Source organism: Channa argus, chromosome 21 (assembly GCF_033026475.1).
Source record: "Channa argus isolate prfri chromosome 21, Channa argus male v1.0, whole genome shotgun sequence".
Classification (NCBI taxonomy): Eukaryota; Metazoa; Chordata; class Actinopteri; order Anabantiformes; family Channidae; genus Channa; species Channa argus.
In genome coordinates, this window is record NC_090217.1 from 8,966,330 (window position 1) to 8,987,930 (window position 21,601).

The following is a 21,601-nucleotide window of genomic DNA, read 5'->3' on the forward strand; positions in this document are numbered from 1 at the left end:
ACAAACACTATTGACACACATTCTCTCCTGCAGGGGCGGAACTTCCTTCCTCCCACCAATAGTGGAAATGGCAAATTGAACTACACTGTTCTGATTGGAGAGAAGCCCTGCGTGTTAACAGTGTCCGAGACGCAGCTGCTCTGTGAGTCACCCAACCTGACAGGTCGACACAAGGTCCTGGTGAGTGACACAGCTCGTGTTCACGAAGGCAAGACAGATGCACACAAACAGACACACAGCTACATGACTGACTCATGGCAGGCTATGGTGGAGAAGGCACACAGACCTACAAATCAGTTGACAGCTTGACGTAGAGGCGGATATTCCTTGTGTCGTTTTGTGTCTATCTCTTTGTCCACTTCCAGACAGACTACAGCTCTAATCCAATTAGCTGTGCGGTTCCTGTTTCAGCCCACAAGCAGACAAAAGACAAACAAATAAGCCTTCAGTAAGAAGAATTAGGGCCCCAGAAAACTCAATAAAAATTCAATTTGTGGATTTAAGAGGGACCACTTTGAACAAAGCTCTTTCTGATGTTACCACCTGCATGCAGTGTTGCAGAGATGTACACATTACTGTAAAACAATTAGTAGATACACAAGTAAACAGAAGCGTGTATACACTGAAATTTAAAATCAATATGATTGTCTAAGCTATAGGGGCTGCAGTGGCGAAGTTCGTAGCGTGGCCGCCTAAGTCCAAAGCCCCGGTAGAAATTAGGGAGGGTTGCGTCAGGAAGGGCATCCAGCGTAAAAACTGTGCCAAATGATCCAGTGTGGCAACTCTAAACTCAGGAAAAGCCGAAAGGACAAAAATAAAACTGTCTAAGCTATGATCTTCAATATGAAGACAGAGAAATAGCTTATAGACATTATGTTTGTGCTTAATAGATAGATTTAGTGTTACCTTAAAGAACATTATACTTCCTTCCTATAATTGTGAGTTTGACTGTTTCTTGTCTTTGAAGTGCCAGATTACCCATTACCTTGCTGAAGTAGTATTTTAGTTGAGCTGTTTTCTTGGTATAGCTCTGTAATAATTAGCCACAAGTCTCATGTTGTGTATCCACACTAAGATACTAACATTGATTTGTATTTATGTACAGTATATGCATACAGTAGTTATAACCTCCCTTTTTATTTTTGACTATCAAAAGGCACGTGTGGGGGGTATCGAGTTTTCCCCAGGTGTGGTCCACATTACATCCGACAGCCCCCTCAGCAGCACCGCAATCATTGGCATTGCTGCGGCCGGTGCCCTGCTCATCCTCTTCATCGTGGTGGTGCTCATTGCCTACAAGCGCAAGTCTCGTGAGAGTGACCTTACACTGAAGAGACTGCAAATGCAGATGGACAACCTTGAATCACGTGTGGCTCTGGAGTGCAAAGAGGGTAAGAGGCAGATGCTGATGTGTAGTAGGTTATATGGATGGTTGGGTGTTTATTCATGAATACATCCAACTTGCTACTTTGGTAATGTTTTAAAATTTTCAAATTCTTTTTTTACCCAGTTTAAAAAACTTCATATCTACATATGAGGTTTCACTATCTTATGGAAAGAATACTAATACTCAGTTTATTATGGATTCCATATGTTGTGTGAAATTAATGATTTCTGAAAGTGAAGAATACTTACAGAATGTGCCAACAGTCAGTATGTTATACATTATAGCGCAAAACCAACCTTTTGTTTTGCAATTAGCCATAAATAATAAATGGTTTGTCTGTCATCAGCTTTTGCAGAGCTCCAGACAGATATCCACGAGCTGACCAGTGATCTGGATGGTGCAGGAATCCCATTTTTGGACTATAGGACCTACACCATGAGGGTCCTCTTTCCAGGAATTGAAGAACATCCTGTACTGCGAGACCTGGAGGTATTATACTTTCCAGTTTTATTTCCATACTGTAGATAGTACCTTTTTTATTAAGAGGTCACCTTGTAGTTAGCGAAAACAGTGGTGTCAAAATGATCAAGTCATAAGCATAATATTTATTTCCTGCATGTGTCAGATAATGCTTTTTAGTGGGGACACAGGGTGAAACTCTTTGTTTATAGGGAAAGACAATCATGTTCTTCATTAATACTATATGCCTGAGTCTATCAGTTGTCTTCATCAGACAATAGCGTATAAAAAGAGAACAGCTAAAGCTGAAGTTGTTAGCAATTTCCCAGCCAACTAAGCGTCATACTACCACTTTGTCTGATTGTATAGTGCAAATAACACCAGTATGTGTACCTGTTCTTTAGACTCTATCAAATAACAAATGCAATACAATTAGCCTTATTTGAAAAGAGAGCAAAATGAGCAAGCAAATTAACAATGTGGTGGGTCACAGTAGGTGAAATTGACGTTGGAGTTGTTTGTGTTGCTGTCTGATAAACAAAAGGCTTTTGACGTCCAACAGCACTTTTTCAAAAACAAACAAGGCAGCCCTCAAATCAGAAACGCACCCCTACTAATAACCCTAACGATGTGAGATGCTGTGCCGTTTTCTCTCCCCACCTCAAAACAAATTAAAAGTCAATCAGAGGGGGAAAAGCAAAAGAGAAAAATGAAGTCATTTATCCCCAGTGGTGACATTGATAGACAGCCATAATTGAGCGGGTCGTCTTGTTCCATTAAGAGAATGATGGACCCTCATTTCAGTGCCCTCTGGGTTGGCCACTGTATCCTTGATGAGAATTTCCAGTAATAAGCAATTTTAATTATGTTTTAATTGGTATAAATGTCAAACTGTATGAGGAGTATAATATGGAATAGGAACCTGATGAAGGAAGCAGAGGGCCTGTCTTAGGTGGCTGATGGCTGCCTAATTGTTATTTATGTGTCAGAATTTAAAATCAAGCTTTGGACACTGAGTTGGACAGAAAGAGCACAGATGATGGAAAGTTTGTCTAGGTTTACTGAAACATTGTCATTGTGCTGAGTTTATAGTTTTCCCAGATTTCCATGTGCGTCTTTATTCACATGCTCGTACAGTAAATATTTTACATGCAAAGAAAAGGCAAGTGCTTCAGCATATGCACACACAAACACTACATATTTCGTCAAGTGGCATAAAATTACACTTGTAACTTAACAATGCCTCCCAGCAGATTACAAGGGATTCCTGCAGGAAAGGTAAAAAGACAGAACATATGCTAGCTGACAGCTGCACTGTGTGCATAGAAATGCTGTCTTAGCATGAATGCTGTTGACAGATTAAAAAAAGGCACAGTGCTATTTATGAAATAAAAAAATGGAGAAGAGAGTCATGCAGCAAGAGACTACTATAAATGGTGCAGGGACAATTTGGGCTCAGATGAGGGGATTTCACGTCACTGCACTGCACTTTTATTAATGAGGAACACAGTGCCATCAGAGTAATAAACACCCTTTCAAGAGGCTAAGTGATTCCTTGTCTCTGTTGCTGCTGTTGTCAGATTAAATGTAACCAAGGCTTGAAGATGGTAAACTCTTAGTTATACTAGATAAATTATATCATATTATAGAATATAAAGTAATATAAAAGTTTAAGTTAATATTTCTTCTGTGTCCTAACAGGTGCCAGGCTATCGCCAGGAGCAAGTAGAGAAGGGCTTGAAACTCTTCGGCCAGCTCATTAACAACAAGGTCTTCCTACTGTGTTTTATACGCACTCTGGAGGCCCAGCGTGGATTCTCCATGAGGGACCGTGGCAATGTGGCCTCACTTATCATGACAGTTCTACAGAGCAAGTTGGAGTATGCCACTGATGTCCTCAAGCACCTACTGTCTGACCTCATAGACCGCAACCTTGAAAGCAAGAATCACCCCAAGCTGTTGCTCCGCAGGTAAGAAGCAGCAGGAAGTGCAAGTTTAACTCCAATTACTAACAAGTGCTGAATGTTATACAGCTGGCAGTGACCGTTACTGATGTTAAATGCTACATTGAATACCTGAAGATATCTTACACATAACACATTAAGTTTCTAATTGTAGGGTTGTATTTTCCCTGGTTAGGGATAGACAAAAACGGCTTGTGATGGTAATGCCAACCCTTTACTATTAAGGATATGCTACTCATTGTTCCCTATCTGTGACATGTTTGGATTAACTCCTATGACCTTGAATTGCTGGCTCTGTCTCAGAGACTCGCGAGTGAATTGCCATGCACATCATTAGCAAAATAATTATGATTAATTAGCAGTAAATTATATTTCAAATAGCTCAAGAGGGGGAAAAAAGTAATTTTTGAAAAAAAAAATGAGTAGAGTGAATCTGTGAAAAGCTCACAATGCTCCATTGGATTTGTAGTGCGAGCCTTGATAGCATGCACTTCAACACAGCACTGTATGTGATTATGCTTCCTGCCCGCGGTGCTTGGTAAATGTGATGATTATGGTTACTTGAGTAAACAGGCTTCCTCAAAGCTGTTGTGAGTGATGTGTTTGTCTGATTTATACATACTTATATGAATATATAAAATTCTGATATTTCCTCTGGCTAAACCATACTGCCAGTAAAGTCTCGCACATAAACACAGCAAACATATGCAGAGAGGACTGAAATGAAGCATATTCACCATAAAGTCCAGAAGACCTCATGAAAGCCTGTTTAGACTGTACTTGGTGACGCAGAGAGGGAGATTAATGCCGTCTGGGCAGGAGGCGTGATTAATTGCACTCTGAGCATGGTGCAGCCACTAAACAGTAGCGTAACTGCTGATCCTGGCAGTAGATACAACATAAGAGATGGCATGTACCTCTGAGACAGGGAGGAGCTAGTCAAGGACAATATGGGCACAGAAAAGCTGACTACTAGGGCACGGAGGCAAATGGTAACATCAGCTCTTCGAACACTTACCTTATATGTTACGATAGCCTTGTATGTGTTGTATGCAACTATAGTGGATTTTTCTTATGACAGAATTATATTTGATTGTTATTTTAGGATGAAATTCTCAAAGATATAGTCACAAAAAGTGTGGCAAAGACTAAGCGATATTTTCCTTCCCCTAGCACCAGGCAAATACATTACACCCTCTTCTATAACACTTTTTCCACTTTCCTTCTCTTTCTTTGCCCCTTCCTTGTCATCAGGAGTAGAGGGGGATAGAAAACCTAGGGAAAACACTATTGCTCTGAGCCAGCACTGGAGAGAGAGCACATGTTTACAACAAATGCATGCCCAGTTTGATTGCCCATTTGTCATACACGTGGTGGGCACAGATCAGGCTGTCTTCATCTAATTCTTCCTTTTTGGATGCGCTTATTAATCCTTCAACATCCCAGCATGCATTTCAGATGTGATGAGGCAGTGTGAGCAAGCTACGCCACCCCATAGTGTGGGCTGACTGGCGTGTCCTTGGATAGCTGAAAATAGCCCGTATACACAGACATGAGGCTGTGAAGATGAAGCTTAATCTTGTGTAGGAAAGATAGTACCCCTCCCTTACTTATTTTCTCTCATTAATTGGCTCTATATTTTCTTGTTCTTTTTTTTTATTTTTTCTCATTTTGAATGTTTTTTTGCCCCACCTAATTCTCTGTGCTCTCTTTACGGCTGTCTGTTCGTCTTCAGTTGTGATGCTTGCACCGCTTGTGTCATGCTCCCACTATCTTTATCTCTCTCGCCCTCTCTTATACTCACTCTCTCAATCTATACTCCCCTCTCTTCCTCCCACCCTCTTTCCCCTCCCCTGTTTTCTTGATTGCTAAATCAATGCTTAAAGTGCGTGAGCAAGGTGTCTCTGGCACAGCATCTGAGCACGGCTACCCACTGCCTCCTCTTCAGACAAATCTGTATGTGTGGACGTTTGTGTGTGCCTTTTTTTTCCTCCCCCTCCACACACAAACACACATCCTTCCATCTGTCCTATCTCAACCTGTGCTGAAGCACAACCACCAAGCAAGCTAACTAACGAGAGCCTTCCACAACCATCTGTCGCATTCCTTCCTGCATTCTACTTCAACTCCCCTCTTTCCCTTCGTTCTTCCCTCTCTTACTCACCTCCCCTCACCACCATGCCTATTCCCATCACATGGCATTAAACAGCATTTCCATACCCTTAAATTTTGTTTGGCTTAAGTTAATGTGTCAAAATAGCAGTTTTTAATATTGGTCAAAAGATGAAAGCACAATATGTTCTGGTGTTGATCACAACCTCACTTTGGCTCCAGCTCAATCTTTGCATAGGACTAAAGTCCAGCTGGTTTAACTAAAAGGCTGATGTCTAAAGGAGAATATTTGCTTGATTCTGTGTATGAGCAGGTGACACAATAAATGTCTAAATGTGCACATGGGCATCACGTGCAAGTCACTGTCAGTAGAAAGCCATTGCTGTGAGACAATTTGACACACCAATGTCCAATCTTTCTTACCAGGAGCCAGAGTGTGAAATGGAAATGATATCTGACTTCAAGCTGTGCTGTTTGAACATGTGACTGAAACCAGGCCAGACTCTCACACCTAGTTGAATGTTTGGTAAACACGGTGGCAAATCATGAGCAGTAATTGTAATGATTGTAATGATTCATAGGTTCCAGCTTCTTACATGTACAGTGAAGATTAAAGATACTTATTTTCTGTGAGGTTGTGATAGACATTTTTCAATGAATATACAAAATATCAGTAAATAATCAATAGCAGTGAGCCGCAGACTTAATATTCTGCTGCAGTGATCAATCCAAAGCTGAACTTCTGTTTGATTTGATCTGATCGACAGGGGAGAAGAATTACTTTTTGAATTTTGTATAGTTAGATTTATGTTCACATCTAGCATCAAAGATTCACAATTTTCCAGTAAGCAAGTGTCCATTTTAGGCAGATAGACAAATGCTTGTTACTGGCAGATATTAGCAACCAAAATGTTAAATGCGTAATGAAGCACAGACTCCCATCAACCCTACCTCGATAATCATGTGAAACCAAGCACAGCCAGGTCCCTTCAGCTTTAGATCATTCTTAGTGCCCACTACCCCTCTGACTGACTGCCAAGTAGCCAAGCCTGACCATGCCAACACACCACGGCACATTTCATTGCATTAACCCAAACATAGAATATTCTGTTGAATAGCAGCTGAGGAGAGGCTCAAAGAAGATTGTTTGAAAGTTGTAATACCAAATGCTAACGTTACATCTTAAAGCAGCTCAGTCACAGTGCCATTTTTATCCTTGTTCCCCATAGACCTTGCTATGATTGAGAATGAGCATAAGCAAACTGGGGGGGCTGTGCCAAAACTTCTTATTACTGCAGGGCTGGCACTGACTGCCAGAAGCATGGACAGGCACACACACAATAAATACTAGTCAGCACACGTTGTGATTGGTGAATACATGCGCAGTGGGATTAATTTGTGCTTTTTGCACACTAGCCTTAAAACTGACGCACACTTGTCTATTGACACAAATGCACACAAACACGCGATGTGTTGGAAGTGAGTAAAGAAAACAAGTGTAAGAAAAAGAAAACGGAAGGTTAGACTCAGCCAACCACCCAACTTCTTGTTCTTTCCTTCATTTTCCTCCTTCCTTTCCAGCACACCTCCTCCTTTCCCCAAACTCCTTTCATCCTTTTGATAAATGGGCTACATTTGTGGAAATTGAGAGGATTTGGAAGTGTGTATGATTACTAGATCCAGAATAGGGAAGCCAGAGGGAGGGGGAACGACAGCAAGGACACATGAAAGAAAAGATGAAAAGTAACCTTGTTGACCCTTGGATCTGTGGACAGAGGAAGGGCTGGAGGGGCAAAATAAAACCGGCGGCACAGTGAGAGGCAGGAAGTTAATCCCCCCCAGGTGTTGTGCCAGTGTTGGCAGGGGGTACCAGGCAAGCCCATTGGCATAGCAGACATCAAGGCCCCCCCACACATCTCAGTTTGGAATCCCTTAAAGAGGCTGTCTGAATGGTGATGGGTGGGAGGGCTGCAGGTGGCAGCCGAAAACACACGGGGACAAAACCTACACACACAGTCACAATGGACACTAATCCTAAAATATTGATGCCTATAGTAGTTGCTCATTGAAAGCCGAGGGAGGGGTGTGCGATTGTGTGTGTTCGCGGTGTTCTATCAGATTACCCAGATACCCCTGATGCTGGCCAAGAAGGTTGCTGTCAAAGGATATCCGATCCTTACCTCTCCTTTTTCTCCCCTTGCACTGCCGCTGTTGTTATTACGTATGCATATTAGTCATTCACACGCGATCACTCACACTCTTGGCCCAGGTTATCACACACACACAAGTGCAGACATACACCATTTTGCCACACCAGTGGAGCATGGATGCCAGGCAGAAAAAGAGAGGGAGATGTATTCATTCACTTTCTATTGTGGATGGATCGAGTGTTAGTCCAGTGAATAGGCATGGGAGAGCCTAATAATGAGGCCAGTGTTATTACAGAGCTGCTCGAGCCCCTAACGACATCAATCCACTGGGATCAAATAAAGGCTTTTAATTGCTTTGCCTCATATTAAAATCCCCACTGTCATAGACGAGCTGCCCTTTGCGTGCCGAGCATAAAAGTCAGCCGCAAGATTGTCTGAAAGGCCATCATATAGTTTGAGCAAAGGTTCTCTCAATTCATGTCTTTGCAATTATGTTTGTGTAACGAAAGCCTTTTCATTAGCAGTGGTCATCATGTTTAGCAGAATGTTTGATGATGATGTTGAATATTTATGATGGTAATAAGACCGTGGGAGATCATATGTTCATTATGTGCTTTGTGTCTGTACGTCTGTCTGTTTGCAGGACTGAGTCTGTCGCAGAGAAAATGCTGACTAACTGGTTTACATTCCTCCTCTACAAGTTTCTGAAGGTAGTTTTTTTTTTTTTTTTTGTTCAGTTATTTAAAAATGTGAATAATCTTAATTTAAAATCACCATCCTGCCTTACCTACCTCTTAAAGTTCATCATCTCATTCATTAGTAAAAAATGTTTTAACATGCATCTACACTACACTACAATGTTTCAATAAAGATAATTACTTTTTACTTAATAGGAAACAAGTCTTCACTAAAAGCAATGCCATCACTTCTCTCTACCCTTCAGTCATGAAAATGTCACCATCGTTCTATTTTTCCTCAATCTCTCCGCTCACTCCTTTGCTGCAGCTGGGAGCATAATAAAAACCGTGGTAAATGGCGAATCTGTTCTGGTTGATGAACAGCAGTGTTTTTAGGAGGGAAGATGTGGGTGGTTTCATGAGTATCACTTTTATGACACTTTTCACTGTTTATCCAAACAACCTTTCATACTCTACAGCTTCATTTCAGCAGAGTTTATATATTGATAGCTGGTACAATTTTATTTTTAAATTCCAGAGACAATGTGATGTTTATAAGTCTTGCTCAGCAACTTTGGAGTGAAGTCACTCAGGAAAACCATTATTACAAGCATTTGCTGTGAGTTGAGTGCAGAAATACTGCAGCTTCACACTTTCTTACCCCTTCCCATATTTTTCTGTGTTCCTCTCTCTTCATATCTATTTGCAGGAGTGTGCAGGTGAGCCCCTCTTCTCTCTCTTCTGTGCCATCAAACAGCAGATGGAGAAAGGCCCCATTGACTCCATTACAGGAGAAGCACGCTACTCACTCAGCGAGGACAAGCTCATCAGACAACAGATTGACTACAAGACTTTGGTAAGGAGTTCACCTGCGTAGGGGTCCTCGGGGTAAAAGGCTACTCTTAATATGCTCTCAGGGACCAGAGACTAAACGGGTTGGTTATGGGTTGTCAGTCATGAGATTTGCAATGGGACATAAAGTTGTCATTGTCATGCTTGACATACGGAGCACAGGAGTCGCGACCTCACTTCCTGTTGAGACTGGAGCTGTCAAGAAAAAAGCACAATGAGAAGGATGGCAAAGAGGTTATGCATGTGTATGAGTCTACACAAACAGAAAAGCAATAAAGCCTTTACCTTCTGGAATTTCTTATTTATGGATTTTCTAAGCCAATCATTTTCATTTCTTAAATGTGATGTGTTGTGTAGGGAAGACTCAGACAGTTTAGTCCTTCTGTAGTCCTGTTTTACAAGCCACATCTTTTTAGACTCTGAATAGATTTTTTTTTTTTAAATACTAAAAAATGTAGTCTACCTTGTTTGACAGTTGACAGAAGACACTGTGTATCTTTCAGTTTGCTGCATAAGGGGCTGCTCAGATTTGCCATTCTGAACCATTAATCACCACAACATTAAAACCACCAACACAGAAAACATGGTTATCATTAATATGCAACAATTTAATAAGCAGATAAATAATTTAAAACTTTGAAGATTACCTTTTACTAAACAACTACCATTTGCTACTACCTTTTCTCTTATATTTATCATGCATGCCCTCCCAGGTGGTAAAGCATCTTGAAATTAAATAAGTTCATGTCCAAAAAAAACCCATAATATGAGTTTATATTTGGTTCTTCCGCCTGTTCCACCTGTCATTTGAAGTGTATATTACTAAACTAAAAATGGCCAAACAAAAGCATCTTTTCTTAGAAACCCGTCAGTATATAATTGTCTTGAGAGAGGAAGGTTATTCTCTATATAACCTATATCGCCAAGAAAAAAGGAACTTTTTTAAAGGTGTACACTATAGTCTTATGCTGCAGACGCAGTGTAAGGCCCAAGTGCACTTCTGCCCAAGAAGACAAGTAGTTATGAGTGTCCTTAAGAAACAAGGGAGAAGCCAGTGTGCAGATACACTGTGCGTAGGAGACTCAGGTCAGCTTACCTCATGAGCAGAGTTTTCCAAGGAAAAATCCCTACTAAGATTGGCAAATTGGAGGAAAAGATTGCAGTGAGCCAAGATGCACAAACAATGGACTTTAGATGATTGAAATAAAGTCTTGTGCACTGATGAGTCAAAGTTAGAGGTGTGTAGATCTAAGCAAAGAACATGTGACAGACAGAGCTAATTAAAACATGACAGATGCCTGCCTAACACCATCAGTGAAGCATAGAGGTGGAAATGTGATGATCTGGGGATGCTTTGGCAATGGGAGAGTGAGTGATCTGCATCGTGTGCATCCTCAATCAGCATGGATACCACTCCATACTGAAGAGGCATGATATTCCCTCTGGGCAATGACGGATTGGCATAACTTCATTTTGTAGCAAGAAAATAACCCCAAGCCTTGACTGATTAAAACCAACAAAAAAAATAATAAAAATACAGAAATGTTAGATGCTTCCAGACTTTTACCAGTGTACTTAGAAGATGAATCCGAGAAGAACCCATTTAACCTCTTATGTATTAAGTGGGTTTGTGTTGATCCTTGTATCTTATTGATCTGTATACCAGGTATTGTACCAACACCAGAAGGCAGTACAGGCAGAATTTATGATTATAATAATGTTATAATTAGCTTGTTTACCACCCATCAATTCAGGTAGGACATTGCTGACTCGCTTCAGGCTCTGAGGAAAGAGCAGTTTCCTTGGTGAATGATCTTTGTTTTACCCACTGACCCTATGGCTAGCACAGAATTATTGCCTTTTATGAGTACTAATCTACCGTGCAATCAACATTATTAATATAAAATATACAAAGCTCTTCTCTACCAACATTAAAGATGCAGCACAATTTAATCTTGTCCTCAGTCAACAGGGGAAAATATTTTACAGGTTTAAATATTATTCTCACTCGCATTGGCTGTTTTGCGTGTATTTCTGCTACAGGTCGTGAACTGTATCCATCCAGAGAATGAGAAGAGCCCAGAGATCCAGGTTAAGGTGCTGAACTGTGACACCATCAGCCAGGTGAAGGAGAAGATCCTGGATGCCATCTACAAGAACGTCCCTCACTCACACCGCTTAAAAGCCTCCGACATGGACCTGGGTTAGAATATTTGCCTTCTTTTATATAAATAACAATAACATTGGTGCATTTTATTTACTGGAACTCTCTGTTAACCGTCCATGGTCCAACTAAAGAAAGAAGTTACTATGCCAACAATTTAGTCAGGAAGCTGTACTTGCATTTCTTAAGTCTGCCTTTCTTCTTTCTGCAGCGTAGGTCACGCTGGCTCTGTATTAGAGATGTGCCTGATGTGTGCATACTGTAAGGCAGTTTGCATAGAGAGCAGTCTTACATTGGTCAGCAAGAAAATCAAGATGCAGGTTTTGCAGGTACAATCTTTGTCTCAGTGAGTTGGCCAGTTGGGAAGTTCGACCAAATCTGTCACCTTTAGGTGTGAAGATCACCCCAGCTCAAGATTTTAAGTTTTCATGCCATTACTTGGAATTTCGTGCCCCCCAAATGACCTTAGGGTCAGCTGTCTAACCCAGTCCTAGCACAAGATGGCCTGGAATTTACAATGTGTACTAAGGATCCCACTGATCAAAGAAGATTGTTTTATGTTTATGGAGAATGTCAGCCTTGCCTTAGAAAGTGTGTGTGTGTGTGTGCTATATGCAGCCTGTGCCTGATCACAAAGTGGAATATTTAAAATTCAGAGTTATTCCCTATAGATTTTGCTTCACCACATCCCTATAGTTACTGTATAACTTGTCAAAACATTGTATCCATGCAGTGTTTCCGATCTGTGTGCCTGGAGAAAAGCAGGCTGAACTCATTGATTTCCACAAAAGCTTTCCCACCCCACTCAGGCCTTCTTAAAAAGTACAAATCTTTTTAGATATAGAGAAGTAGCTTTCTTTTCTACCTCGAGAGACTCGACTTCCTGGCTCTGTTGGCTCAGATGTCTGAGATTGGTCTCTCTTTTCTCCAAACGTCCCATCGATCGACTGTGTTGTCGACCAGTGTCTGAGTCAGATGATTGATCAGCTAATCAATTGAGATGCTCAGTGATCTCTTCTCCACAGAATCCTGTGCTTAGTGTTCTTTTTTTCAGAGTAGGAAAGCATATACAGGAAGGGCTTGCAGGTTTTCTACCATGTATGCTTCAAAAGAACAGCTGTGTTATGTTTTTATTCGGACTGAGTTGCATAATTATATTTGCAAATTTCAGCCCATTTTCGAAAAAGTTGGGATGATATGTAAACCGCAGATAAACAGAATGTGTATTGATTTACACAACACATAATTTAAAAAAGTACTGTACATTGACAACATATCAAATGTTAAAAGTGAGGAATTATTCCTGAAAAATAAATATTCGTTTTGAAATTCTTCTTTTAACAACACACTGTAAGTGTGAGAAGGAACTGAGAAGACCAATTGCTCTAGTTATAAAAGCACCTTCTTCCATTCTTGTTTGCTCTCCATTAGCTCCATTAGTTTGGGGCATAATGCACCAAACGCTTTCAATGGGCAGCAGGTTTGGACTGTTTGCCAGTTTACCACCTGGAATGTAGTGTCACAGAGCCATGTTGTTGTAATACGTGCAGAATGTGGTTTCGTATTTTCTTGCTGACATTTGTAAGGTCTTGCCAGAAAAATATGTGGTCTGGATGATCTGTTGTCTGTAATTTCCAAAAATTTGAATTGACAGATTTGCAAATCTTATTGGTCCATTTAAAAAATATATATTTGTGTTCAAAGAAGGTGCTTGGGTTTTTCGATCTTGTTTCTATAGTATATAGTTGTTTCTTTGCAGAGTTTTAACTTTTTGAGTTTAGAGTTTTACTTACTTGATGCAGTGACAAACAGTGCAACTCATCCAGTGATTTCTACTACAAAATCGTGTTTTAATGTCACGCCTCCAGGGGACATTTAGTTCATGACCATTCCATATAGGTTTTTGGACTTTTCCCTTGTATACAAAGAGCCGCAGGGTTACTCTGTGTGTATGTTCAGTAGGTGTGCACAGACATTAATGCATCTAAGCATACCGCTGTTATGTTTATTTGTCTGCTCATACCTACAGTTTGTCTCCCCACCACGGACCATGCTTTTTATGGTTTATTATTGCCAGATGGATTTTCCAAGTTCCTGTAGCGTGTTTATAGTGTATTTTTTAACCAACTCTAATTCTAAGATGGGCTGAGTGCAGACCAGAGGGAGTCTGCCTGTGTGCTAGCTAAGTGAAGAGATTGGTTTAGCCTTTTGACGACACTCCCAGGTAAAATTTTTTTATGGCCCCCCTTGGGCAGAATGTGTTGTTCTATTATTGTTTTATTACAATAGGGAATTGGAAATTGTCAGGGTTAGCTGGCTACTTACTCTGTATGTGTGTGATTCTATGATAAAGAGAACAGCAGAGCACATTCAACCTCTATATATCTTTATATATAGAGATAGATAGATAGATAGATAGATATATCTATAGATAGATAGATAGATAGATAGATAGATAGATAGATAGATAGATAGATATATCTATATATATAGATAGATAGATAGATAGATATACAGTATATAGATAGATAGACATTTAGATACAGATGGATATAGACAGCATATATCTTGGTGCACAGATTAGAAGACAGTTTTCTCAATCAGTCTGTAAATGGACTCGGAGCACATTTGTCATATCCTTTCACTTTTGTGGGTTGTTCTATATTAGCAAGTCTGGCTGATCATTGTGTTTTGTTTTTTAAACACCTTTGATTGGAAGAAGCTGTGTTCTACGTATGATAATATGGGTTGTGATGATCTGTGAGACACAGCCCCACACATATGAACTCGTATACAGAGAGCTGATGAGGACAATCGGGTAGTGGCAAGCCTGTCCTGAGACAGATTGGCCAAGAATGTTGTTATCCCAGGTATTCTTTTTAATTCTCCTCGGTTGCTATCCACAGTCCTCTGCAGGGGACCAGGATAGATAGAATTTTTAAAAATGTGTTTATTTGTGTCGTCTGTGCGCCACCAGTAACAAATGTGTGTCGGCATCTCTGGAGTACAACAGTCACCTTCAGCCTTTCTCTACACAATCATATTTCATACACCCTCCAGGACCTTTATCTCCTTTGCTATGTTTGAGTCCATAACGTCTACATACACACAGCCTAGCTGTTCTCGTTCTAGTGAGCAGAGACCACTAGATTTTGGAACTGGAGGAAGCTCAGTTTCAAAGTTTCCCTTTTTATACCGTTCTGCCTTTCTTTTCTCTTCACTTTTTCATTTGTTTACTGAGCCTCAACCAGAGATGCTCGCTCATTTGCATCTTTATGGGAAGATGTACTGTATAGACAAAAACAACAGGAGAATCTTTATTTCCTGCAGATTTTTCAGATGCTAACACAATTCTGGTCGATTCTCTAAAGACAGGCCTCATCATGCACCACAGTGATTGCCGCTTTGTTCTCCTGTTTGTGATCAGAATAGGAGATGACAGTGGCCAACGCACGTGGGAAGCACGGCAAGGAGCACAGACACAATAACATATTCATAAAACCCAGGATGTCTGCAAAAAGAAAAGAGGAATCATCTGCTTGTTTGTTTTCCAGATGGCTTTCCTTTTTCCCTTATGATAATGTTGCCGGTATATTGTGAGAAGTTTGTATCAAAGCTTCTGCTTTGTTTGTGCTGAGATTGTGCAGATGCAGGAAGCCTCAAGTATATGTAGTGTACATGTAATGTAGTTGTAAAAGCATGAAAATGCCCCCTGTTGTTTAAATGAGAGTCACTCGTGTTTACTGGAATCTGCTTGTTGAGAGGTTTAGACATGCTTTATGTTTATAGCTTTCAACTTTCTCCTTTTAGTTTTGGTGCGGACCTTAGTCTGGTCTGCTATCAAAACTCCCAGCAATAACATCAAGAGGAGCAAGGCAGGGGGCTTAGAGCAATAGATTGAGGTTTTACAAGAGGAGAGCTGGGATCTTTTAAAAGCAGTGCATAAGGGCTGGTGCTGCACATCGAAGAAGGAAGTGCACAAGCCCTGGGCACGCAGCTGTAATCACACTCATTGATTGTAGCAGTGAAAGAGATGGAATACGACCAATAGGGCGAGCTTCATTCTAAAAAGTGTAGAGTGGGTGATTATTTTAACTTACCTGTTCTTACTGTCTCTCACACGTCATTTTGCTTCTCTTTTTTCTTTCTCCTATCCCTAAGATGTGTTTTTCCTTCTACTTTAGTTTGATTTAAATTCTCTCTCTATTATTCTCTCTATAATGTTTTTTTTTTTTTTTTCTTAAAGAAAAACCTAAATCACTCACAGACTTATGGAAAAGATTGAGTCTTTCTTTGTTTGTTTTTTCTGGCGCCTTTTCAGGTACTGAGATTGTTAATGTTTTCATCTGAGAATTACAAACTAAGGTTAGAAGTCCAAACTAACCTTTATTAATGCATAGGGAGAAATTGTATTGCTACACATACAACCAGTATTCATGATGTGAATAATGAAAATTGTTACAAGCTATATCAAGATGCCTGCAGTCACATTTAATGTAATCAGGACTTGCAGACCCATTGTTACTCCCAGCAGCACATTATTTAATCTAAATGTATTGATTATCACTACAAACATACCATTAGAATTTGGAATCAACTCTTTATGTAGCTCAACAACCACTGGCGTTAAGGCCTTCTGGAATAGAAATTCAAAAGTAGGACAGAATCCATTGTTTTCACAAAGGCGTGTCAGCACGCTAACTTTCATAGGAAGATTTTGGGATATGACATACAAAATGATTGGAGAACAGCATCTACTTACCAGAGGAAACAAATAAGGAGTGGTGCAGTGTAAATCCTGGGGTCATATTCTGGCCTTTTTGAGTTTCCCTTTGTTTTCTCTGCAGAATGGCGACAGGGTCGAGGACAGCGTATGATTCTGCAGGATGAGGACATCACCACTAAGATCGAAGGTGACTGGAAGAGACTGAACATGCTTTTCCATTATCAGGTATGCTTGTTTCTGTATATTTTAATACTGTACACTGTATTAAGCTCATTTTATTGTTTACTCTGTTTTAAAGCAACACCTAATAGCAGTCCCAGTATTTTAAGTTTAAAGTAGTCTGTGTGTCTAGGCTTATGGTTTTTTCAAGTCTACCCATGTAAGCCTCTCTTCTCTAGCACCCTATCATCATCATTTCTTTGCCTATAGTGTGTCTTGCTGTTTGCAATGCCCTCTCAGCCTCTCCCAACTCATCTCTGCTTTTCATCTAAGGCTGTAGGAACTGTACCAAGATCCAAAACTATATAAAGTACAATTATTAGGGTAGAGGATAGCTGTTCTCTTCCTTGTGAGTATGAATTTCATCAACAACAGAATCATACTGAAATGTAAATGTGGGGGAAGAAATCTGATGGGCAAATGTCAATGTCTTGATGAAGAGGATTGGTGTGGGTTTCATAAACAACAGTGGTCAGAAATACCTTTGTGTGTACAGTAAATTGCATGTAGAGTTAACAGCATTAGCAAAGATCTGAAAATACACATTTATTAAAAGCCTCTTGTTATTGTGAATTTAACAAAATTACTAAGAAATTTCTCTTCACATACATACACATACATGTTTTAATGCAGAGCCACAAACATGAGTCAGTGGGTATTTTGAGTCATGAGTAGTTCAGGAGTCAAGATGGAAAAAAACTGCTTTGTTAACATTAGGTTAATAATTCCAGAAGCTAAGAAAGCAGCCACTGTCCCCTTCAAGTGCAGTTTGTGAGCTGCCTAAATTAAATGTCAGTGGCAGCAAGTGTCAACAGGCTTGGAGTGCGAGGCGCTGGTGGAATGGATTAGGGAACTGATTTGAATCGGAGATAAGATAATGAAGACAGAAGTTAATTTATTTTTTTCAGGCTGGGGAATAAGGGCGCCTTATCCTTGACAGACCACAAAAAAAGAAAACACTTGCGTCCTCTCAAAATTTGTGATGAGCCAAGATGGCACCACAAATACATTTAGTTCAACACTTCAGTCAAGAGAATCTTCCATACTTTGTTCAACAGCTTTATTACACTGAATATTCATATTCACTGCTTTAATTTAAGAAGGGTACATTTAAAGTTAAACATCCTGTTTCTTTACTAATCAAAGTGTTCAATTAGTAAAAAAAATAGGCTGATGCCGCCAGTGCCCCCACACATATACTGTTATATTTGGTCTTGGGCTGTCCTCCAGATACTGTATGTTATCTTAGAATTGCAGAATGCAAGATGACCAACCAGACACACTCAATAGAATCATATGCTCTGTCTAAACTAATATGGTTTTATATTAGTATTGCCACTGGCCAAACTCTGCCATTCATTCTGCCTTCAGTTAAAATGTGAAATGGTGCCTCACATACATCATTTTTAGGTCTGAGTGACTTTGATTTCTTGCTCAGGAAAACATCACATAATAGCTACAAGCAAAAATGTGGCATTTGCCGTATCAGATCTCTGCTTCATAATGAAAGACATTTTTGTCCTCCTCTTTTAGGAAACTGCACTCCACTTTCTGCCTTTATCCTCTCTTCCAAATGTTATTTTCCCAAATGCCACTCCTTTCTTTATTGCTTTATGTTTCTTTATGCTGTGTTCATTTTATATCAATTCAGTATATAAGAGCATTAATCAGGGGGCATGCTTTAGGATGTTGGAGAGTTGGGGGTTTACCACAAAGAAATAATAAGATCTGCCCTGGGGATCTTCTGCTTACAATGATATAAACACATTATGCATAAGGAGCAGATTGAGTGACTGGGTGAAATAATGATACAATCTTAATAAAGCCCTGGCTCACACGTGTGTGCACACATGCAGAAAATACATCTCTATATACAAAAGGTCCCTAGTCCTTATTCCCTGTCCCATCCACCCACACTATGATAGAGATCACTTCAATTAACCCCGTCTTACCCTGCAGCAGTGGTAGCCAGATTATGCAGAATATTCTATGGGTGGGTGGGAGTGTGTGTGTACGACTGGGATTGTTGTCTTAATTGAATCCTGGCAGACTGGTTAAGAAGGAGTGTGGGATTGACTCATTCATTTACACACATTTATTAACACATAGCCCAACACAGATGCATTTGATTCCGCACACACACACACACACACACACACACACACACACACACACACACACACACTAACCAGAAAAGGAAAGGTATTATTGAAATGAGACCATGGGGCATCCCCTGTTACACAAGCTTGTATAATACTTTGCTAACTCTCCGTCCTGCTGTCAGACATCATATGTATGTGTTAGACTGAATAGAACACATAAGGGTAATAACGTATTCTGTGTTGACTAACATGAAAGCAGAATAGATGGAGGGAAATATAGAAAATGACATTAATACAGTGATCTATGTGGTGTTTGATTGGTTGTGTTAGACATTTGCACACATTTAAACTGCTAAGGGCTTTTGTGGTTTTTATTGTATGACACATCATTTGCATGCTGTGGCTGTTTTTCAGGTGCCTGATAATGCAGTAATGGCCTTGGTACCCAAGCAGGTTACAGCCTACAATTCAGTAAACAACTCCACCGTGTCTCGAACCTCTGCAAGTAAATATGGTAAGCCTGCCTCTTTCTGGACGCCTTTAGGTTTCAGTTCTGTATCTGTGTTATAAAGTCAGTATCCCAGCAGATTTCACTAGTAGAACTCACAACATGGTCATGTACTCTTATTATTTCCTAATAAATATTAATAAATAATATTAATTGAGTCAACATGAAACTAGACCTTATCAAGACAGAAATTAAAATATGCCACACCTCTGCTTCTATCATTACGCTACCAAATCATGCAAACCTGATTTACCCTGTCAATGAAATCCCAGATACAGTACAATATATTTAGGGAAACTACTACACTAGTAGAAACTGTGTGAAATCTGGTCATGAGCATCCACTGGACCTTGCATGTCCAAAGTGACAGAAAGGCAAGATGCGCTTTAAAGTATTTCAAAGGATTTCTAAAACATAACAAGATAACCAATAGACTCTTTGTTCCCCTGTTCTTACCTCTTGAGACACCAAAGTGTGTCCTCTCATCCTTCCATGTGCCAATGTTTTTTCCGCCTGTCCGTCTGCTTCACGTCTCCTTGAACCTGGGAAACCATCAAGTTAGTTGCTGATCAAAGGGCCTGTCTCACTGGCCACAAACACTTCAGACACATCAAATGTGGTGCCACATTATTAGCATTGCCTCATTTCCATATGGTCTCACCTCACCTCTGTGGCTTCAAATTAGACCAGATAGGACAAGTTGAGTGTTGCAAAAGAAAGGATAGGAGAATGGCATGAATATCTCCCTACACTATTTTTTTAGGGGGGGGGGGACTTCAAACACTAGTGTGGTTCACTTCACAACTGTTGTGATATTTGAGAGAGACTTTGAACTCTCCCTGAGTACAACCAAGTAGTGAAGGAAGTAGGAGACCATGTTAAGTTTAATGTAGGTGCTGGGGAGGGAGAGTGGGAGCAGGAGAGAAAGTTGTGGGAAAAGTACAGAGATTAAGACAAACACTGCATAACATGTTGAGTCAGAGAATGAAAGGAGAAACCTTTGTGTTTGATCTTTGATGTAATGTTTCCATCAAAAACCAAAAGTAGAAAAAAAAACCCTACCAAGGGAATAATGGCTCCTGTGTGTGGAGCTGCATGAGAATAAAATCAAACCAGGAATCTCCCCTGTATCACTGACTCTGTGTCACACTCAGTTCTCTAATTTCTCATATAAGTGATTATCTCAAGACAAATCTACTGCTCACGCTCGCCAAGAAGAAGCACCTAACATCCACTTGCATCCACACAGCCTCACTGTCCTATAGTGTCCCAATGGACAGACAAACCTTTTCAGATGGTCACACTTGAATCAAATTTGAGCAGCTGACACACAGACACCCACACACACTTATCCAACTGCCTCTTCTTCCCTCATACACTCTCTGTACACTCCTGTACACCCTTGCTTTCCTCTCTGGACAGATTGATTCCTGTCACAGTGAAAAACACACTTTTTTCCCCACTGTTTTCTCCAAACCGTACCCACTGATCAATTTTTTTTCACACTGCGTAAACATCCATTGAGCCATGTGTTTGGAAATGTCATCGACACTCCAGGCATTGGGTGGGCCATACATATTTCATCTCATGTGACACCTGTTCGATTTTGTGTCAGCCAGCTATGCCTGGTTTTGTCCCTGGGAGAAAAGCTATGAAAAATTAACTATGCACACTTTGTTAAAGTTTCATATCCAATCTCCCACACCTGTAAATTGGAAGCCACAAGCCAGAGCACTGTATTTTGGTGTTGACCTGTAGGTTATGCCTTTTCTTGCCTTGACGGACAAATCTGTCCTTTGAGTACTTTTTCTATTTTACCTAGTGTTTTGCTCTGAATGTTTTTGTTTTTGTTTTGTTTTTTTTTCTGTCCTGAAAAAGCATTTTTTTTTTTTTCCCATTTAAGAAGGAAATTTTTATGGCATAGCAAAAAGTTACAAACCAGTGTAGAAAACACTAAGACTGAATGTGCATTGTGATTTCCTGACCTTTACATTTGAAATCTAGGACTGCATGATCTAATTCATGTTATTCTTTACAGAGAACATGATAAAGTACACTGGAAGCCCCGATAGCCTGCGTTCCCGCACACCTATGATCACTCCTGACCTGGAGAGCGGGGTCAAGGTTTGGCACCTAGTGAAGAACCATGAGCACGGAGACCAGAAGGAGGGCGATCGTGGCAGCAAGATGGTCTCCGAGATCTACCTGACACGACTTCTGGCTACCAAGGTGAGCCATCAGTGTTTTTAAAAATCGTACATCATTATTTGTTAATTCGTTG

At 40.2% G+C, this 21,601-nt stretch overlaps 1 protein-coding gene across 2 annotated transcripts in view; it reads left to right on the forward strand.

Annotated features, from left to right (window-relative positions):
- Positions 1-21,601, forward strand: part of plxna4 (plexin A4) — a 212,002-nt gene that overhangs the window by 175,069 nt on the left and 15,332 nt on the right. For both annotated transcript variants that reach the window (XM_067490113.1, XM_067490114.1), the window contains exons 19-28: positions 34-180; positions 1,157-1,391; positions 1,734-1,876; positions 3,548-3,816; positions 8,716-8,782; positions 9,459-9,605; positions 11,645-11,804; positions 16,613-16,716; positions 19,227-19,326; positions 21,359-21,549. In XM_067490113.1, coding sequence (XP_067346214.1) covers positions 34-180; positions 1,157-1,391; positions 1,734-1,876; positions 3,548-3,816; positions 8,716-8,782; positions 9,459-9,605; positions 11,645-11,804; positions 16,613-16,716; positions 19,227-19,326; positions 21,359-21,549 — 1,563 coding nt within the window. The remainder of the gene's footprint in view (positions 1-33; positions 181-1,156; positions 1,392-1,733; positions 1,877-3,547; positions 3,817-8,715; positions 8,783-9,458; positions 9,606-11,644; positions 11,805-16,612; positions 16,717-19,226; positions 19,327-21,358; positions 21,550-21,601) is intronic.